General features: G+C 35.6%; 2 protein-coding genes across 2 annotated transcripts; both read right to left on the reverse strand.

Annotated features, from left to right (window-relative positions):
- Positions 1-864: 864 nt before the first annotated feature.
- On the reverse strand, positions 865-4,002 carry LOC129307475 (putative UPF0481 protein At3g02645). Its single transcript, XM_054948455.1, has 3 exons — positions 3,805-4,002; positions 2,117-2,824; positions 865-1,617 (listed from the first exon to the last, which is right to left on the reverse strand). The coding sequence occupies exons 1-3, from the start codon at positions 4,000-4,002 to the stop codon at positions 865-867; spliced, it is 1,659 nt and encodes a 552-aa protein (XP_054804430.1).
- Positions 4,003-5,233: 1,231 nt separating this feature from the next.
- LOC129307481 (twinkle homolog protein, chloroplastic/mitochondrial-like) lies at positions 5,234-16,357 on the reverse strand. The gene is made up of 8 exons (XM_054948460.1): positions 16,244-16,357; positions 15,261-15,322; positions 13,267-13,350; positions 7,580-7,711; positions 6,939-7,035; positions 6,713-6,847; positions 6,547-6,614; positions 5,234-5,704 (listed from the first exon to the last, which is right to left on the reverse strand). The coding sequence occupies exons 1-8, from the start codon at positions 16,355-16,357 to the stop codon at positions 5,620-5,622; spliced, it is 777 nt and encodes a 258-aa protein (XP_054804435.1). The 3' UTR covers positions 5,234-5,619.
- Positions 16,358-17,080: the final 723 nt, after the last annotated feature.

The raw sequence follows: 17,080 nt of genomic DNA on the forward strand, positions 1-17,080 counted from the left end.
TTAGAAAAAAGGCATATTAAAAACTCCTTACTAATGTTTTATTATCAACTGCGCTCGACCTACTATTCAAGTCATTAATTTGAAATTATGATGATTTCGTTGCTGTACTATTCCCCCCCCCCTCCATATTTGTATGGTTTCAAATTTCACTAGGTGAAAATTTCTCATCATGATGTAATCAATAACTGGAAGCCCTGCTTTGGGAGGGTCCCACTCCCACCTTTGATATTCCAAATAGCGTGCTTTATAGAATATGGAGATCTCATATGTCCACATCATTTTTCATGGACATGATTGGTCTGGTCTTTGAACCATTATTATTCATGTTGGAATTAAACCTTGACCAGGAATTTTGAGGATTGACATTGAATTGTGAAGGCAAGGTGCTCATCAAGTAAAGAGAAAAATAAAAATAAAATAAAAGATAAGTTTTGGTCGTCAATTTATTTATGCATAACTTGAGTCAAGGTGCACAAGTAAAGATTAAAAAAATAGATAAAATACAATTAGTCCTTATATAATTTTATTATGTTTTGTTATTAATTTTTATATTTTTTCAATATTCAAAGTCCCTTTAATTTTAAATATTACTATTAGAAAGATGATGTGGCACCTATCATATTAAATTTGGCATTCCAAATTTCCAAGAACAATCATCAAAATTTCCTAAAATCGTTAAAGAACCTAAAGACAATTTTTTTTTTATATCTAAAAGCATAGGTGAATTGAGTTAAAGGCAAATTTAAATTCGAGCAACAAGAATTTTGAGTAAGCTTAAATTTCACTGCAATGATAATTGAAAGTCTTCGTCGAAAGTCATTATTAAAGCCTATTATTATTGTTATTATTATTTTGTGGTGATAATCACCTAATATTCTTGGCATGGTTTCTACAATTGCATCCATAAAAAGAGCAGAAAGCTTGAAAGAACATCAAGAGCAAGATCGATACAACAACTATAAATGTCAGAAACTGCCATGAACCAAACACATAAAGCTTCATAAGTCTCCAAGTTTTAACCCTCATCCTGCCATTGTAGTACTTGTTCACATCTTCAATGACCTTATCCAAGAATGGTACTTTTGTCAATTTAATGGACATGCTCATCCCATTCCACAGGTTAGCCACTTGTTCATCATTGTTCAAACGGTTTAAAACAATCCCTTTTTCTCTCAAAATCTTTGCATCTTCCTCAGAATCTATAATCCCATTCATCAATTCTGTGTATCTTGTGAAAACAAGTGGCCCACCACTGCATGTAATTGATGCTTCATAAGCAACCAAGTTTCTAAGCAACACTTGACTATTGATGTCTATGGCTATTGTGGGAAGGTGAAGTGTGGCTGCTGCTTCATCAAATCGGATACTGTGAATTGCTCCATTATTAGTGGATGAGAAACAGATTCCAGAGTTTGAAAGTTCTGTAACACAAGGGATAGCAATTTCCTCCATCAAGGGTGGCTTCTTGAGATCAACAATTTCTGTTTTTGATTGCTCATTCTCTTGTGAGAAAAACAAGTATTCCAAAGGGTGTTTTATAATCCCAACCATCGGAAGGTTACAAATGATTGTCAAAGGCATACAAATGATGATCTTCATTGGCTTGTATAACAGTACCTGAAAAAATAACTCTGTATAATAGTACTTTGAATTATAAGTCTCAAGTCATTGATCATACATGTTTGTTATACAAAATGATATTAAATTCATATTCATAGTTCCCATATAAAGAGCATTATAGAAAGGGAAAGAACACAGCTAGGTCACCTAACAGTACCAAGAGGACACTTAGTATGACACTATCTTAACTTAAAACATTAAGATATTGAGTTTATGGATCTTTTCTATTTATATATCTCTTCTTTAACCCAACTCTATCCATTGTGAGACTTTTCACATATTAAACTAACTCAACTCTCACTAAACATCCCAATACATAAATAATTCAAGTGCAAGCAAATCTTAAACAAGAGATGATACATTTTTACAGGAGCCAGAATGATATCATCATTAGAAAATCTGATGCTAAATTCAAAAGGAAAAAAGAAAATCTGATGTAACATAATAAGTTGACACACCTATATGGATCTAACATGAAAAAGAAGTTGAACAATACCTTCTGAATGAAACTTACTGATGATTTGGTCAATCTTGATGCCATCATCCAAATCTCACTTAAGGCTTGCTTAATGTATCTCACAAATGATTTTTCATTGCCTTCCATGTCTCTGTTATGGTCCTCAAAGTCAATCATATTTGGTTGTTCTTCCAATTTGGGCACAATCATGTTATACAAGAAATCCAGCAAATGCACACATTGTGAGACTTGGAACTCTGAATAATAATTTTCTTTAGTCATCGTCTCAAAAGGTGAAATTTCTTTAAACAACCCTATCAACAAAGCAAGAAGCATATCATCTGCTGATGATTCTTTTGTTGATGATGATGACAATTTGAACTCTAAAACTTTTCTCAAAACAAATAATGGGATCTGATTTTCAAGCATTAGTACGTCTCTTAGAGTTTGATCATTTTGACCTGATTTCCTCCCACCACCATAATCGATCACTCTTCCTTCTTGAAGAAAATCAAGCAAGAAGGAGGCATCAATAATCATCACCCACATTAGGGTTTCGCTATTGAAATTCAAGTACTTGTGGTAGCATGCTCTAATCCTGTATTCATATTTTCTCAATTGGTCAACAAGATGTTCGAAATTGAGGCTAATTTGAAGCTTTTTTTGAAGTCTTTTTGTAGCAGCAAGCTTGACCCTCTCCATATCCATGAGTTCTGGACGCCAGCAATGGTAAGGACCAATTGCAATCTGTTAGGTATGCCCAAAGCAGTTAGTTTAGTTGATAGAAATTTATGCTACTTCTTCAATTTAATTGCTTATCATCTAGTATTATATCAGAAAAGGGTTATTAATTAAAATTAAAATTGAACTTTAAACGGTTTAAATTAAAATTGCTTCCCAGAATCAATTAATTTTAGAACTGATACAAAATTTAAAAAGATTCAAATGGTGGGATTATTAATTGTTTGGTTCATACATTTTTTTTTCATATTAATTTTTAGTTATTAGTAAAAAAAATGGCATCGTTTTTTCACAAAAAAAAAAGTTCGTACAAAATGGCACCATTTTTGAATTATTTTCTCTCATAAAATTCCAATGCTGTATAATATCCATATTATTATGATATCCATATTATTCTTGTACATAATTATTAATAATTATAAATTTGATTAATAAGTGTTATGATAATTTATCATCAATTTCCTATTTTATTCTTAATTTGTGATTAAGCAATAGCTTGAATAAATTGAAATATTAAATTATGCAATTTAATAATAGTGGTTTTGTTATTCCCCATTGTTATTTTGATATATAAAATTTAAAACTTATTAAATTAATTTTGATCATCAGTTTGACCAAAATTTAATAAATGAACCTTGAATCATTTTTTTTAATTTTATCAGAATAAACCTTGAATCAATTCCTAGACTCATTTAAATGGCCATTCAATTTTAAAAATATGGTAATAATCCTCTTTGATTCCTCCTAAAAGCAATATAGATGTGGCTAGGGAATAATATTTGTAAAATTTAATGTCCCTGACCATAAATTTAGTTAAATTCATGGCAACGTAACAAGCAAAAAAAAAAAAACTATTTAGAAAATTACTTAAGGAACCAAACACATAGTGAGGCGTTTTCGAAAGCTTAACATTAAAAGTTAAAAATTTTCTAAGAATAGAAATGTTTATTACTCACTAAAAGATCTATGAGAAAAATATATAAAACCTGTCTAGGGATATAAGAATCTGGATCACTAGTCATAAGGGGCTTAGGAACATTGAAGATAGACACAAGGAATTCGCCATTATTATCTTCCTCTTCAAGCTCTTCTTCCAGCGTTTGACGAATGTGAATCACCCATCTAAGCTCATCAATGTCGGATTTGTTGAAGTCATTTGAGATGGTTCGTCTGAACAAAGACATGAATGAATAATAATTCAAGTGTCTTGCAATGGCTTCTCTTGTTTGTCTCGATAGGGATATTTAGTGAAGAAGGTTAGTTAAGAGGATGAAGCTTAATTTTATTATCACGGAAACGTAGTGATTTGGAAACTCCCAATGAAATAATCAGAATATGAGTTTATCTGAAAATTAATGCCCATTAATTATGGGTTTCTTTCTAATATTTACGTTACCCAACAACTTAAGTTTCAGTTTACCTCCATTTAATTGAGAAATTCTTGCATAAACCGGTGTACCACTCATTCATGTTCTATCCAATAAAAACACATCATATCAAATAATTGTAAATATAACTTAATTATGTCATTGATGATGACAGATAGAGGGGGGAAAAAAAGAAACATCCTATTCTAAAAATAAAATCAACATGACACAATTTTATTTGACTGAACTGTTGCAACTTTGTTAGACAGAGCCCACGCAAAATTTTTTCCATTAATTTTATTTTATTTCACACATTTTAACTGTAATGCTTTCATGTAATTTGTTCCCCACTGAACAGGAATGTGAGGGAAAAGGGCATGCATTAGATGGAAATAGAACTTTTGACTGCTTGCTTTAAGAGTGAGAATCCTTATCACTCATGCTAATATAAGTTGATTATAGATGAAAGAAAGCACTTTATGGATTAGTGTAAATTTCTTTAAATTAAACTCAACAGAAAATTTTTTTGGATTGTGTTTCTTGCAAAGAGATGGATTATGTAGAATTGTTTTAAAAAGAAAAATTGTTAACGAATTGTAGAACGATTTATAAATTGTAAGAAATAATATTCATTCAGCATTTGCAACTCCAAAAGACGATAAGTTCATAATTTCATTATTGCAATAGCAAGTTCCACCTTTCACTTATGATTTAGGACTAAACGATTCATTCATCAGACAAGACAACCCCAAATTTACATGACAACATCTTCCCTTCATTTGGAAGGATGGGAAGAAAAATTAAAAAGAAAACAGAAAAGAAAACTCCTAAAAGTAATAAAAAAATTTACTATGTTTAGAAATTTCTCTTCAAAGTTTTCTTTACTCTTTATTTTCTTCCCACTTTTCCTTAAATAAGAGCCAAGCCTTCAAGTCTATTGAAAAAATTCCCCACTATAAATAATGCATCACGGGGTTTATACGATTATGGTTTTTCACCCTCGTCCACTTATTCAGTAAATATTCTCTTCAAGGCAATAGACATCAAGTGAGCAGAGAAAATCTAAATTTGAATTGAACGTGCTGACCATTTCGACAGAATCTAGTTCAGTAATATATATATATATATCCTTAACACCCAAACTTTCAGATATAAAATGACGTCAAAATTGGAATGAAGGGGCCATTACAAGACAATACAAAATATATACACAGAGGATTAGATTTATATCTCCAATAGGGTTGTGGTTTGAAAAATGAAGTGAGCAAGATTTTTCACATGACACTGCATCAATGAAGAATAATACCGTCAAATTTGATGCACCATTTCCAATCAGATCCAAGCATCCCCAGAAAGGAACCAAGCATATGCTAATGTCATGCCGTCTATTGAACACGTTTACCCAATATATATATATATATATATGGCTCCCTGCTATCTCTTCGGAGAATGCTTTCTTTTTTGGCTACCAAGAGGAAGCTTGCTCCCTTCATCAACAGAGGTGAACTCACCAGTTACCCTGCCAAAAAAAAAAAAAAAAAAAAAAAGATCAGTAAGCACCAGTGATGGTTACTTCCAACAATCTGACGGAGATTTGATAGTACTTGGAGTAATATGTGATACTTAATAAGGTATTTAAGTGGGTTGGTTCTTTCACCTCAACAACTAATTTCTGAAGTAGGATTCCACATCCCGCTCATGCACCCATTAATTGGTATCAGAACTAGGTTATTAAATCTTCCAAAGAAGGCTACCCATGGAAAGTTTTAACTAACAAGAGGCTAAATTCCATCAGCTTTCCGTAGAGGGCCAAATGATGGAGACTTGATAGTATGGGATACTAAATCACACATTAAATAGTATAGGATGCTTAATGGGATATTTAAATGGGTTGGTTCTTCCATCTCAATAGCTAAATTTTAGAATAGGGTTCCCCATCCAATTTAGGTACCCATCACAAATCTATCTAGAGGAATGGAATTTTCTTTTTGCCTTGATAGAAACAGGATATTGAACCTGTGTTTTTAGATCAGAATCTGTTTTTAGAACATTTGTACTCCATTCATTTTTTCCCCTCATCTTGCCAAGGTCATAGGGATTTGAATTGCAGACATGTTACAATCAATCCTCTATATGTGTCAAACCTGTCTGAATAATGCATATGAAACCAATCCTGCATTCTTGTTCAAGGACAGAAAATTCAATGGCAGCTTGAGCTTCTAACAATCAAAATTCAAACTAAGCGCTCTCAAAAGACATAATAATGTACTCCTTGCTGGCATAAGCCTTAACTGATTAAATTTGACTTAATCATGAGAATTTATGGAAGCACAATAAACAGAGATGTAGGAGTCCAAATACCTATTATACAACAAAGTGGCATCACCTATTGTCCCTGCAACCTTATTCCGTACCTTACGAACACAAACCTAAAGCAAAGCATATAACAGATATATATATATATATATATATTTAGTATAAATAAATAATCACTCAATGCACCCACAGTCATACAGCAAATACACACCTGTACTTGATCCATAGGCCCAGCTTCAGGATCTCGATTTCGATGAATAACAATTCCATTGTCGCACTTGTTTATAAAGTGTGCACTTCCACTTATATCATAGAGATTAGGAGGTCCCCCAACCCAATTTTGTAACTGGTATTTTTATTATGCAACTGTTAGGCCATTAGATATATCAGGAAAAGGAAAGAGGGAATGGCCGAGATTACAGCCTTCTGTTACCAACCTGTCTAGGATGTGCAACAAACCAAACATGGCATCCGTGATGCTGGGCAAACCGTTTGATTTTGGTAAGCATCTGACTAACATATTCAGTTTCAGTCCTGAAACAAATAAGTAAACATCGAACAAAGTATAGGATGCAAAGAAGAAAAATGATCGACTCTGCGTGTGCTGGGGGAGACAATATAAGGTCCGTTTGGTTGCTAGAAATAATGGAATGAAATGGACTAAAAAAAAAACAAAAATGAACAAAATCACTTTCCCTCTCATGGTAAACAAGATAAAAAACCAATACCACACCTTGCACAATCTCATAAATCACAACTCCCAACTTAGTGAACTATATTACCCATTTACCCTTTCCCATCATAAACATAGTTAACCTATCTTCCATCCATATTTTGACCATTTTATTTATACCTTTAATTTTTCATTTCATTCCATTCCCGTTTTTTCTAACAACCAAACAAGACTTAAGTATATATCAAACAAACTAAACACAATAAGGTTCTTTCTATTGGCATCATTACTTTAATTTGCTACCACAGAAGTAACTAGTTCATGATGAGGTCAACTATGAACATAAAAAAAATAATAATAATAATAAAAAATCCAAATTAAGAACAAAATCTCCGAGAAACTTACATGCTTGAAGGGCGCTGATGGTCAAGCTCATTATAAGGATCGATTACAAGTCCACGAACCCCATGCCTTAGCACAGCTATTTTTGCAAGGTCAAGGACCCAAGTTATACTTGGAAGGGCATCATCTTCACACCTAGCATGACCAATAAGGAACCCCAGCATCAAAACCAACGAGTGAAATAAATAATCTAAAAGTGCCCAAACAACTTTTGAACTAATATTGAAGAATTACTGAGCAAAAAACTGAATTCAACTGTACAGTGGGAGGATGCATACATATACACATACAGACCATGATATCAGCCGAGATATATGGCCAAGAAATAAGGGATAGGGAGAATAAAATAAAAGATTTCCTAATATATCTGATCCTATAATAACTATCAGATATTTACATTAAATATAGTATATTTCCACACTCCCCCTCAAGTTGGACCATAGATGTTAATCATGTCTAACTTGCAGATGAAATAATCAAACTTATCTCTACTCAAGCCTTTTGTGAGAACATCAGCTATTTGCTCCCTTGTTGCTATGTGTCTCATCTGGATGATACCAGTATCAATCTTCTCTCTGATAAAGTGTTTATTTATCTCAACATGCTTGGTCCTGTCATGTTGGACTGGGTTGTGTGAGATGCTGATTGCTGCCATACTGTTTGAATACAGAGTGATAGGTAGGTTAACATCCTTTTTTAGTTCCTCAATCACCCTTTTAATCCATATACCTTCACAGATTCCAAAACAATAGCTCGAAATTCTGCCTCTGCACTACTACGGGCTACTACACTTTGTTTCTTGCTTCTCCAAGTAACTAAGTTTCCCCAAACAAAGGTGCAGTATCCAGATGTAGATTTTCTATCCTCTTGATCACCTGCCCAATCTGCATCCGTGTAGAGTTCCATACCGCGCTTCTCAGATTTCTTAAACCATAAACCCTTTCCAGGAGTACCTTTCAAATACCTGAGAATCCTGTAGACCTCATTCAAGTGTTTCTGCTTGGGGTCATGTGAATGTTGACTCACCATGCTAACTGCAAAGGCGATGTCTGGCCTAGTATGTGACAAATAGATTAATTTCCCCACCATACGTTGATACCTGCCTATATCAACAGGCTTGCCAAGATTTTCTTCATTACTTATCTTGTCAACTCGGACGGGTGTATCACTAGGTCTACACCCAAGCATGCCAGTCTCATTTAAGAGATCTAGCACATATTTTCTCTGAGAAATAGATATTCCCTTCGTGGATCTTGCTACCTCCATACCCAGAAAATACTTCATTTCTCCAAGATCTTTTATCTGAAACTCTTGAGCTAACGCCCTTTTAAGATTTTCAATCTCCTCAGCATCATCGCCTGTAAGAACCATATCATCCACATAAACCAACAAAACAGTAATTTTAGTGCCTCGGTGTTTGTAGAACATCGTGTGATCGCTTTGACCTTGTTTGAACCTTGCCATTTTTAGTACCCGTGTGAGTTTCTCAAACCACGCTCTTGGAGACTGCTTTAGTCCATATAAGGACTTCTTTAATTTGCACACTTGATTCGGTTTATTTCCTGGGAATCCTGGTGGCAACTTCATATATACTTCCTCTTTCAACTCACCGTTTAGGAAGGTGTTTTTTACATCTAATTGATGTAATGGCCAATCAAGGTTGGCTGCTAGTGATAGAATTATTCTAACAGTATTGAGTTTGGCTACCGGTGCAAATGTCTCTGTGTAGTCTATACCGTACACTTGGGAGAACCCTTGAGCGACAAGTCTCCCTTTGTGTTTAGTTAGAGTCCCATCAGCATTATATTTAGGTGTGAAGACCCATTTACATCCAACTGCTTTTTTTCCTGGAGGTAATTCTACCACCTCCCAAGTATTGTTGTTTATCAATGCCTCCATTTCTTCCATTACAGCTTGTCTCCATTCAGGTACGGCCATAGCCTCTTCAATGCTCTTTGGTACTGTAACACTGTTCAAATGGGCAATAAATCCAGAAAATTTAGCAGACAATGCTTGATAAGACACAAACCTCTCGATCGGATGCCTAGTACAGGCTCTCGGCTTCTTCCTCATAGCTATCGGTAGGTCAATATCATCCTTATCTCTTGATTCTTCCAGACTTCCTCCATTATCTTCTTTTAGACCTACATTTCGTTCTGACTCTTGGTCAGTGCTTGAGATATGGGTCTGTTTACCTGTCTTGCTCTTCCGTGTATAGGTCTGTGCAAATCTGGTGTCTCCCCCTGTTGTGGACGTCTCCTTCGGACTAGGATTTGGCATATCACTTCTAATATTGGTGTTCTCAATTCCTAGGTCCAAATCAGGATCAGTGGGTTCAAGAGACAAATGATGAGGTACAGCTATAAGATTGGGTGTTTCAGGTATTTCACTCATGTTTTCACCCATGCCAATCTGCAATTCATTTCAATTCTCCCCCTGGATTGGGGATTGGGAGTAGAAGGATTCAGTTTCGTGAAAGGTGACATCACAGGTGGTGAAGATACGTTTGGTGGTGGGATCAAAGCACTTGTACCCCTTTTTAGTGGCAGAGTAACCAAGAAAAACACATCGGACAGCTTTGGGGTCAAGTTTGTTTGTGTGATGAAGATGAACATAGGAAGTACATCCAAATACCCGTAAGGGTAAAGTATTTTCCAGGTAGGGTAGATTGTAAGTTTGGTGTAGAACTTCAATGGGAGTTTTATATGACAAGGTGCGATTGGGAAGGCGATTAATAAGGAAGGTTGCAGTTAGGACAGCATCATCCCAATGATATTTAGGAACATGGCTACTAAAGAGGAGTGCACGAGCTGTTTCAAGAATGTGCCTATTTTTCCTTTCAGCAATACCATTTTGCTGAGGACTGTAAGGACAGGTACTTTTGTGAACAATTCCATTGGAAAGTAAAAAAGTGGAGAGATGTTTGTTGAAGTATTCTATGCCATTATCAGTGTGAAGGGTTTGAATAGACGTGTGAAACTAATTTTTTACCATATGATAGAAATCAATGAACACCTGAGAAACATCAGATTTGTCTTTTAGAAGGAACACCCAAGTAACTCGAGAATGGTCATCAATAAAGGTGATGAACCACTTTGAGTGAGTCCTATTAGGGACCCGAGAGGGCCCCCATAGATCACTGTGAATGATTGTAAAAGGCTTTGATGCAACGTATGGCTGATTAGGAAAGGAAACACGATGATGTTTTTCTTTTTCACAAGAGTCACAATAAAGCTGAGAATAATCTCTTTTATTGCAAATTAAAGGAAACATTTTTGACATATAATTGAAATTAGGATGACCAAGACGTTTGTGCCACAACTCCAACTCACTAGTCTTAGGGAGAGACACTTTATTGCATGACCTAACAGTACTGACTTTATTTCCATCTAGGTAGTAAAGACCATCAAATTCCTTAGCACTGCCAATCGTCATCCCTGTCAGTTGATCCTGGAAAAGACAATAAGTAGCAAAGAAATCAACATGACATTTCTCATTTTTTGCCAATTTACTTACTGAGAGTAAGCTGCATTTTAAATTAGGCACATGCAGAACGTGATGTAAGGTTAAAGTAGACGAGAGTTGTATACTCCCTATACCAGAGATGACTGACTCCGATGCATCGGCAATCTTGACTGTAAAGTTCTTTTGGCAAGGTACATAGGTCGTAAATAATTTAATATTATCCGTCATATGATCCGACGCGCCTGAGTCTACTATCCAGCAATCTCCAATGCATACTCGTTTAATAGTAGCCAAGGCTTTAGAAAAATTACCTCTTTGTACCACAGTAGCAATAGGTTGCTTTTAGTTTGCAGGGCTGACAGCATTTCAATGATCTTACTTAGTTGATCATTTGAGGGCTGTGAATTATCATCTCCCGTAGAGCTTTCAGCAACAAATCCACGACTTTTTCCCTTTCTTGGCTTCCAGTCGGGTGGCTTACCGTGGAGGTCCCAGCATTTATCCTTTATGTGGCCCACTTTCTTACAATGTTCACACGTGGGACGTCCTTTAGTGCTTCTAGGATCATTAGACTTGGCAGCAAGAGCAGATGATTCAAAAGTACCGGTTTGAGAAATGGGTTCATCTTTCAACATTACCTTCCTTCGAGAGTACTCCCTCCGGATCATTGCAAAGGCTTCACAGACAGATGGCAAAGGTTCCAAACTCAAAATTCTGCCACGAACATCATCCAAGTTTGAATTAAGTCCGACTAGCAACTCATACAGTTGTTCTTTCTCTAGCCGTTTTCTAAACCGAGCAGCATCCTCAGAACTGGTCCATTCTTCAGCAGTAATCAGATCAAGTTCTTGCCATAGAGCAGTTTTTTCCAAGTAATATTCACTTGGGTCACGATTACCTTGCTTTACGAGCCATAGCTTGGATTTAATTTCAAACACTTGAGAAGCATTCTCCCCATCTGAGCATGCCTCCTTCACAGTGTCCCATATCTCACGAGCTGTTGGGAGAAATAAAAAAATCTTCTTCACAGCCGGTGCCATTGAATTAACCAGCCATGAGCATACCATTGAGTTTTCGGTCTTCCAAAGCCTGAGAGCCTTGACATTCGTTGCCTCTGGACATTGGGTTTCACCGGAAACGTACCCCCATTTGCCACGACCTTCTACCGCGAGCCGCACCGTCTGGGCCCATTCTCGGTAGTTGACGCCGGTGAGTTTTTCTGAGACGAGAGAGACGAGCGAGCTCTCTTGGCCAATCACGAGGTGTGCGACTTGACGTGAGCTCGCACCGGACGAACTCTCCAAGCCAGTCGACTCTGTATTTCGGTGAGTCTCAGGCTGAAAGCTCGAGTCCATGTTCGTCTCTGATGATTCAGTTGCTTGTTCTTCTTCGAGCTCTGATACCATGAAGAATTACTGAGCAAAAAACTGAATTCAACTGTACAGTGGGAGGACGCATACATATACACATACAGACCATGATATCAGCCGAGATATATGGCCAAGAAATAAGGGATAGGGAGAATAAAATAAAATATTTCCTAATATATCTGATCCTATAATAACTATCAGATATTTACATTAAATATAGTATATTTCCACAAATATGCTAATTAATCACTGCCAAGAACCTGCAACAGCCATCAAGAAAAAAAAGTCATCGTTTCTCAACAAATTCAAGGATAGAGCCCAAGACTAGAAGGCTCCTGATATAAGCACTGACAATTCACTTTTATGCTAACATTCTAGAGGCCCTGAAAGCTCCAAGAGATTAAGTAATTTATAGAATTCACGGACAAGACTACAATTTCAGCAACAGTATTAGTACATAAGATAAAGGAAAGATGGGGGAAAAAATACAAGCAGAGGAGATTCAGCTTCAACAACCAAAGACCAGCCAGATCAATTGGTTAAAATGGGTGGATCCCTGATTCTGATTTCCGCTTAGTTTTAACAAGGTTCTATCTTTCCCTAGTTTCAAATATAAATAAATTATATTATAACCCATAACTTCCCTCAGTGCCTCAAGAAATAATGATTGTCTTGTTATCCATGCTTGAGTAAACAACAGTCGCTCAATTAGCCAGATATCAAATTACGAAATAAGTTGAGAGAGAGAGCTTTTTTCCTTTGGTTCTTTCTTTTAGTTTGTTTGTCCTTTTTTTTGGGGGGGGGGGCGGGTGGGTTGGGAGGGGTGGGATGCAACCAAGCCATCCACAGGCTTACCTTATGAGTTGAAAAGTATCACTTAACCAGCTCTTCCCCTGTTCTAACTCCTCCACACTCATACGTTCAACAGAGTCGCCATAACTATCATCAGACAAAGACCAGAAGATAGGTGATTATAAACATTAACATAAGAATAATATTAAGTATTGCTGCTGATGCAAGAGGATTAACAGATAATATTCACTAATTTGATCACCTAAGTATTAGCAAATAAATTTTGCAAAGATATGAATTTAAATTTAATCTTTGGCATCCTTGCCAATCAAATTCTAAATACAAAATTGACTAAAATAGACATATATTGTTGGAGCTCAAAATATTCAGATGATCCGTAGGGAAAAGAATTTTATGCATTTCAAGAACAAACTACAGAGATTGTAAAGAAAGCTCAATAGCAAAGTTATTGGCTTGGGTATTAAGCATTTAGGAAAATCTTAAAGTTAAGAAAAGTATTACCCTTGCATCGATGGAAATAGTTAAGTTCAGGGGGTCAGTACAATGGACATCATAAGTAAGTATTTCAAAAATATATTTCGATCATTTCATTCCTCATTTTTTTTCCAAGTAAACCCACAAAATCGAATTGGCTACATGAATTGTATGGCATTATTGTACTCTATCAACAGCCACGCCTTTGGGCATATTATTAACCAAAAGATCTTGTTTTCTTTAGTCTTTCTCTACCCCTCTTCACGTGACTTAAAACTATCCATTCTACTCTTTCACCAGCGCCTCCAACATCTTTTTTTTTTCTTTTTACACATGTCGAAACCATCTTAAACAATTTTTTACCATCTCTTCAATAGATCTCACGCCCACTTTTTCTCATATATGTTCATTATGGATCTTATCTATTTTTGCATACCCACACATCCATTTTAACATCCTCATCTTTGCTACTCCAACATTATGCAATTGTCCCTTTAAAGCCTAATATTCACTACCATATAACTATTTTATCATACTAGTAAAAAATTCTTCTTAGAAGTATACATCATTTTCACAAAACTATTTGTGAATGCAGCCTTGCTTGACCACAATTATTAGGTATGAGCTAGATCAATTTTGAATGACACATGGGCACAGAAGTACACAGCTTTATCATAATTTACATCGCTATAATTGTATGAATATTGTTTCATATTGATTTTTAATATTTGCACGTTGTATTTTGATGCTTGAATTTTGCATTTTAAGTGTCATGCATTCAAGACATGGGAAAACTATAGGGAGCTGTATGATGCTAGGTGCCAAGCTGTGAAGCCTATGTGATGAAATTAACGCATAAGATGCAGATTAAAGATTTGTGTAAGCTGTTTAAGATTGTTGGAAATTATTTTGATTTTAATTCGTTTATTCTGATTGCTTTGTTTAAGGATAATTTCTTTTCTTCGGTCATTTTTAACAATCTTCCTAAATGTTTGAGATTAGATTATATATTCTATTTTAATAAGACTTGAGCTATCCTATTTTGATTAGGATAAAGTTACAATGTTTAGAGTTGGATTTGCATAGAACCAACTGCACCGCTTGAGCTGTCTAACCGTCTAACTTAGAAACCATGATGAACTAGATTTGCCTATACGCTCAGGAAAGAGTAGAGGTGGTGCACTAAACATTGCATGTGAGTACATCTCAAATGACAAGTCTCTTAGTTATTGAGTTTCGAAGCTAATATTTCAAGTGAGCAGATTCCAACTAATATTAATGAACTGCAAACTGCAAACTGCAAACAGAGTAAGTAAAGCCATTAAAGATGAGATGAATGCTGCTGACAGAAACTAAACTAGAAGTTTATTGACTTGCCAAAATGGAACAAAGTTCTTGTGTACAAGTGGATATTTACTATCAAATATAACTAATGAAAGCATCCCTCATCATAAGCAGTGCTGGTGGCTCAAGTCCCCATATCACATGAACTATAAACCCAACCTTGATAAAGATAACCCAAGATATGAGCAAAAGCACAAATAATAATGCACAAAGCTCACCGCACATCAAAGAAAGGTTTCTTCAAGTGCTTTTCTAAAAGTTTCCGTGCATGCTCCCTGACCTGCAGATCAGTCAATTAAACATTTGAACAATGTCAGAACATGCCACAGAAAATGTGAGAGGGAATGGCTAGCAAAGTGTAGTTAAAGTCAGATTACAGATTAATAATAGATGCTGACAACATTACTCAAGAATATTAAAGACAATGGATTTCAGTTGTGCAAATATCTTTCACTCTAAGAGGTACTGAAGTGTTTTTTTTTTTTTTTGGGGGGGGGGGGGGGAGGCATAACGATTTAGAAAAGTATTTTTAAGTTAAAGAAAGAGTAACTACTCATGCAGCCACGTTTAATGGTAGAAATGTCTGAGTGGTCATGATATTTATATGGATGAAGGTTTAGGAACCAATTTTGATATGTACAAACATTTTCAAGTCTCACAATGATATATTTTGTGTTTGGTTGATTAGTTTCCCCCAAACTTTAAGTCTCCCTCTTTTGTCAACACAGTATTTGCACCTGGACCCTGGTCTAACTACTTCCAGGTATGTTGTTAAAGGCGAAAGGCACACTTAAGGCACAGGCCTATAAAATGCCTTAGGTGGAAGGTGCTAGAATGGCGGGTGCTTGAATGAAGGAAGGTGCTACCACGAGCTGTAGCTTCTAGGTGTTGCTGCTTTGGTCTGAACTTCTAAGGGGTCATAATAAGTTCTCTTTTATAACTTAAAAAGTATAAGTTAGGGTTAAACTTCCCTAAAAATTTTCTCAAGGGTCACAATAATTTCCCTATCAAGTTTAAATTTCAATCAAAGATTATTTCTTGTAATAAATTTAAATCTTTTCCATTATGTAATTGTCCTCCCTTAATTTAAATTTAAATTTTCCCTATTTTCTAATTTATATCATATAACTCTCCATATTTTATATCATATTTTAATGGGTTATTTATTAAAAAAGAGCAAACCCATCATCTTCTTCAATACGCTACCCAATAGCAATTGATTAAAGTAGTCAGTGTCATGCTCATCTGCTCTACTTCCAAACCCAATCAACATCGTCCTCGTCCTCGTCTTCTCTTCTTCAATACCCAGTTCCATTCGATCATTGTCTTCTCTCATCAATACCTAGTCCTAGTCAGTCGTCTTTGTCTCTTCTTCATGCCTAGTAGTCAACTGTCATCTACTTGTCTTCTATTCTCTTGTTCTTCAACTCGCTTCAACAGGCATCTTGAGGCCACAAGGTGATTTCAAGCGAGCGCTTGACTAATCCCATCACCTCTCTTCATGCGAGAGGTGGTGACCCTATTTAGTGCCTCGCCTTTGCACCTTAGGCACTAAGGCGCTCGCCTTTAAAACACTACTTCTGGCAAAGAAAAAAATCGAACAAGTTTATCTGGCTTAACAGAATTCAGGTGGTTGAGTGGCTGGCTTGTTGTTAGTACTAGGATGCCATTTGTTGTGTTTTCCATATTTTGGTGAAGATGTGAGTTATTTTTCTTATCACTTTAAGTTTAGTTTACACAACCTATAAAAAATTGTGGGTGGCTGAATAGCGTTTGCCTAATGTTATTTATTTTATTAAGTGATATTTTTATTTATATCTAGAAAACTGGCATGCACAATAGAGATAAACTTTTAACAAATTATGTGGAAGCAAGTGATTGCAAGCTTGGCATCCCAATTGAGTAGATCATATGCACTTCTAGTCACCACAGAAATTACTTATCCCTACCATGTACAGGAAAAAAAAATGAGAGAGGAGTTGAATCCACAATTCCTATTTTAACTTAGAAAATGAGAGAAATTGCTTATCCCTATGTT

This window comes from Prosopis cineraria, unplaced genomic scaffold (assembly GCF_029017545.1).
Source record: "Prosopis cineraria cultivar Desert tree isolate PC_DT_omini unplaced genomic scaffold, ASM2901754v1 PC3, whole genome shotgun sequence".
In the NCBI taxonomy this organism is placed as follows: domain Eukaryota; kingdom Viridiplantae; phylum Streptophyta; class Magnoliopsida; order Fabales; family Fabaceae; genus Prosopis; species Prosopis cineraria.

Bases quoted from the DNA above. Each gene is read 5' to 3' on its own strand.
- LOC129307475 (XM_054948455.1), bottom strand. From the start codon at position 4,002: ATGTCTTTGTTCAGACGAACCATCTCAAATGACTTCAACAAATCCGAC. The intron at 2,825-3,804 runs GTTTTATATATT...CATACCTAACAG, and splicing joins ATTCTTATATCCCTAGACAG to ATTGCAATTGGTCCTTACCA. The intron at 1,618-2,116 runs GTATTGTTCAAC...TTATTTTTTCAG, and splicing joins CAGTAAGTTTCATTCAGAAG to GTACTGTTATACAAGCCAAT.
- LOC129307481 (XM_054948460.1), bottom strand. From the start codon at position 16,357: ATGGAACTGGGTATTGAAGAAGAGAAGACGAGGACGAGGACGATGTTG. The intron at 15,323-16,243 runs GTATTGAAGAAG...ACTGATCTGCAG, and splicing joins ATCAATTGCTATTGGGTAGC to GTCAGGGAGCATGCACGGAA. The intron at 13,351-15,260 runs GTGAGCTTTGTG...GTCTGATGATAG, and splicing joins AAACCTTTCTTTGATGTGCG to TTATGGCGACTCTGTTGAAC.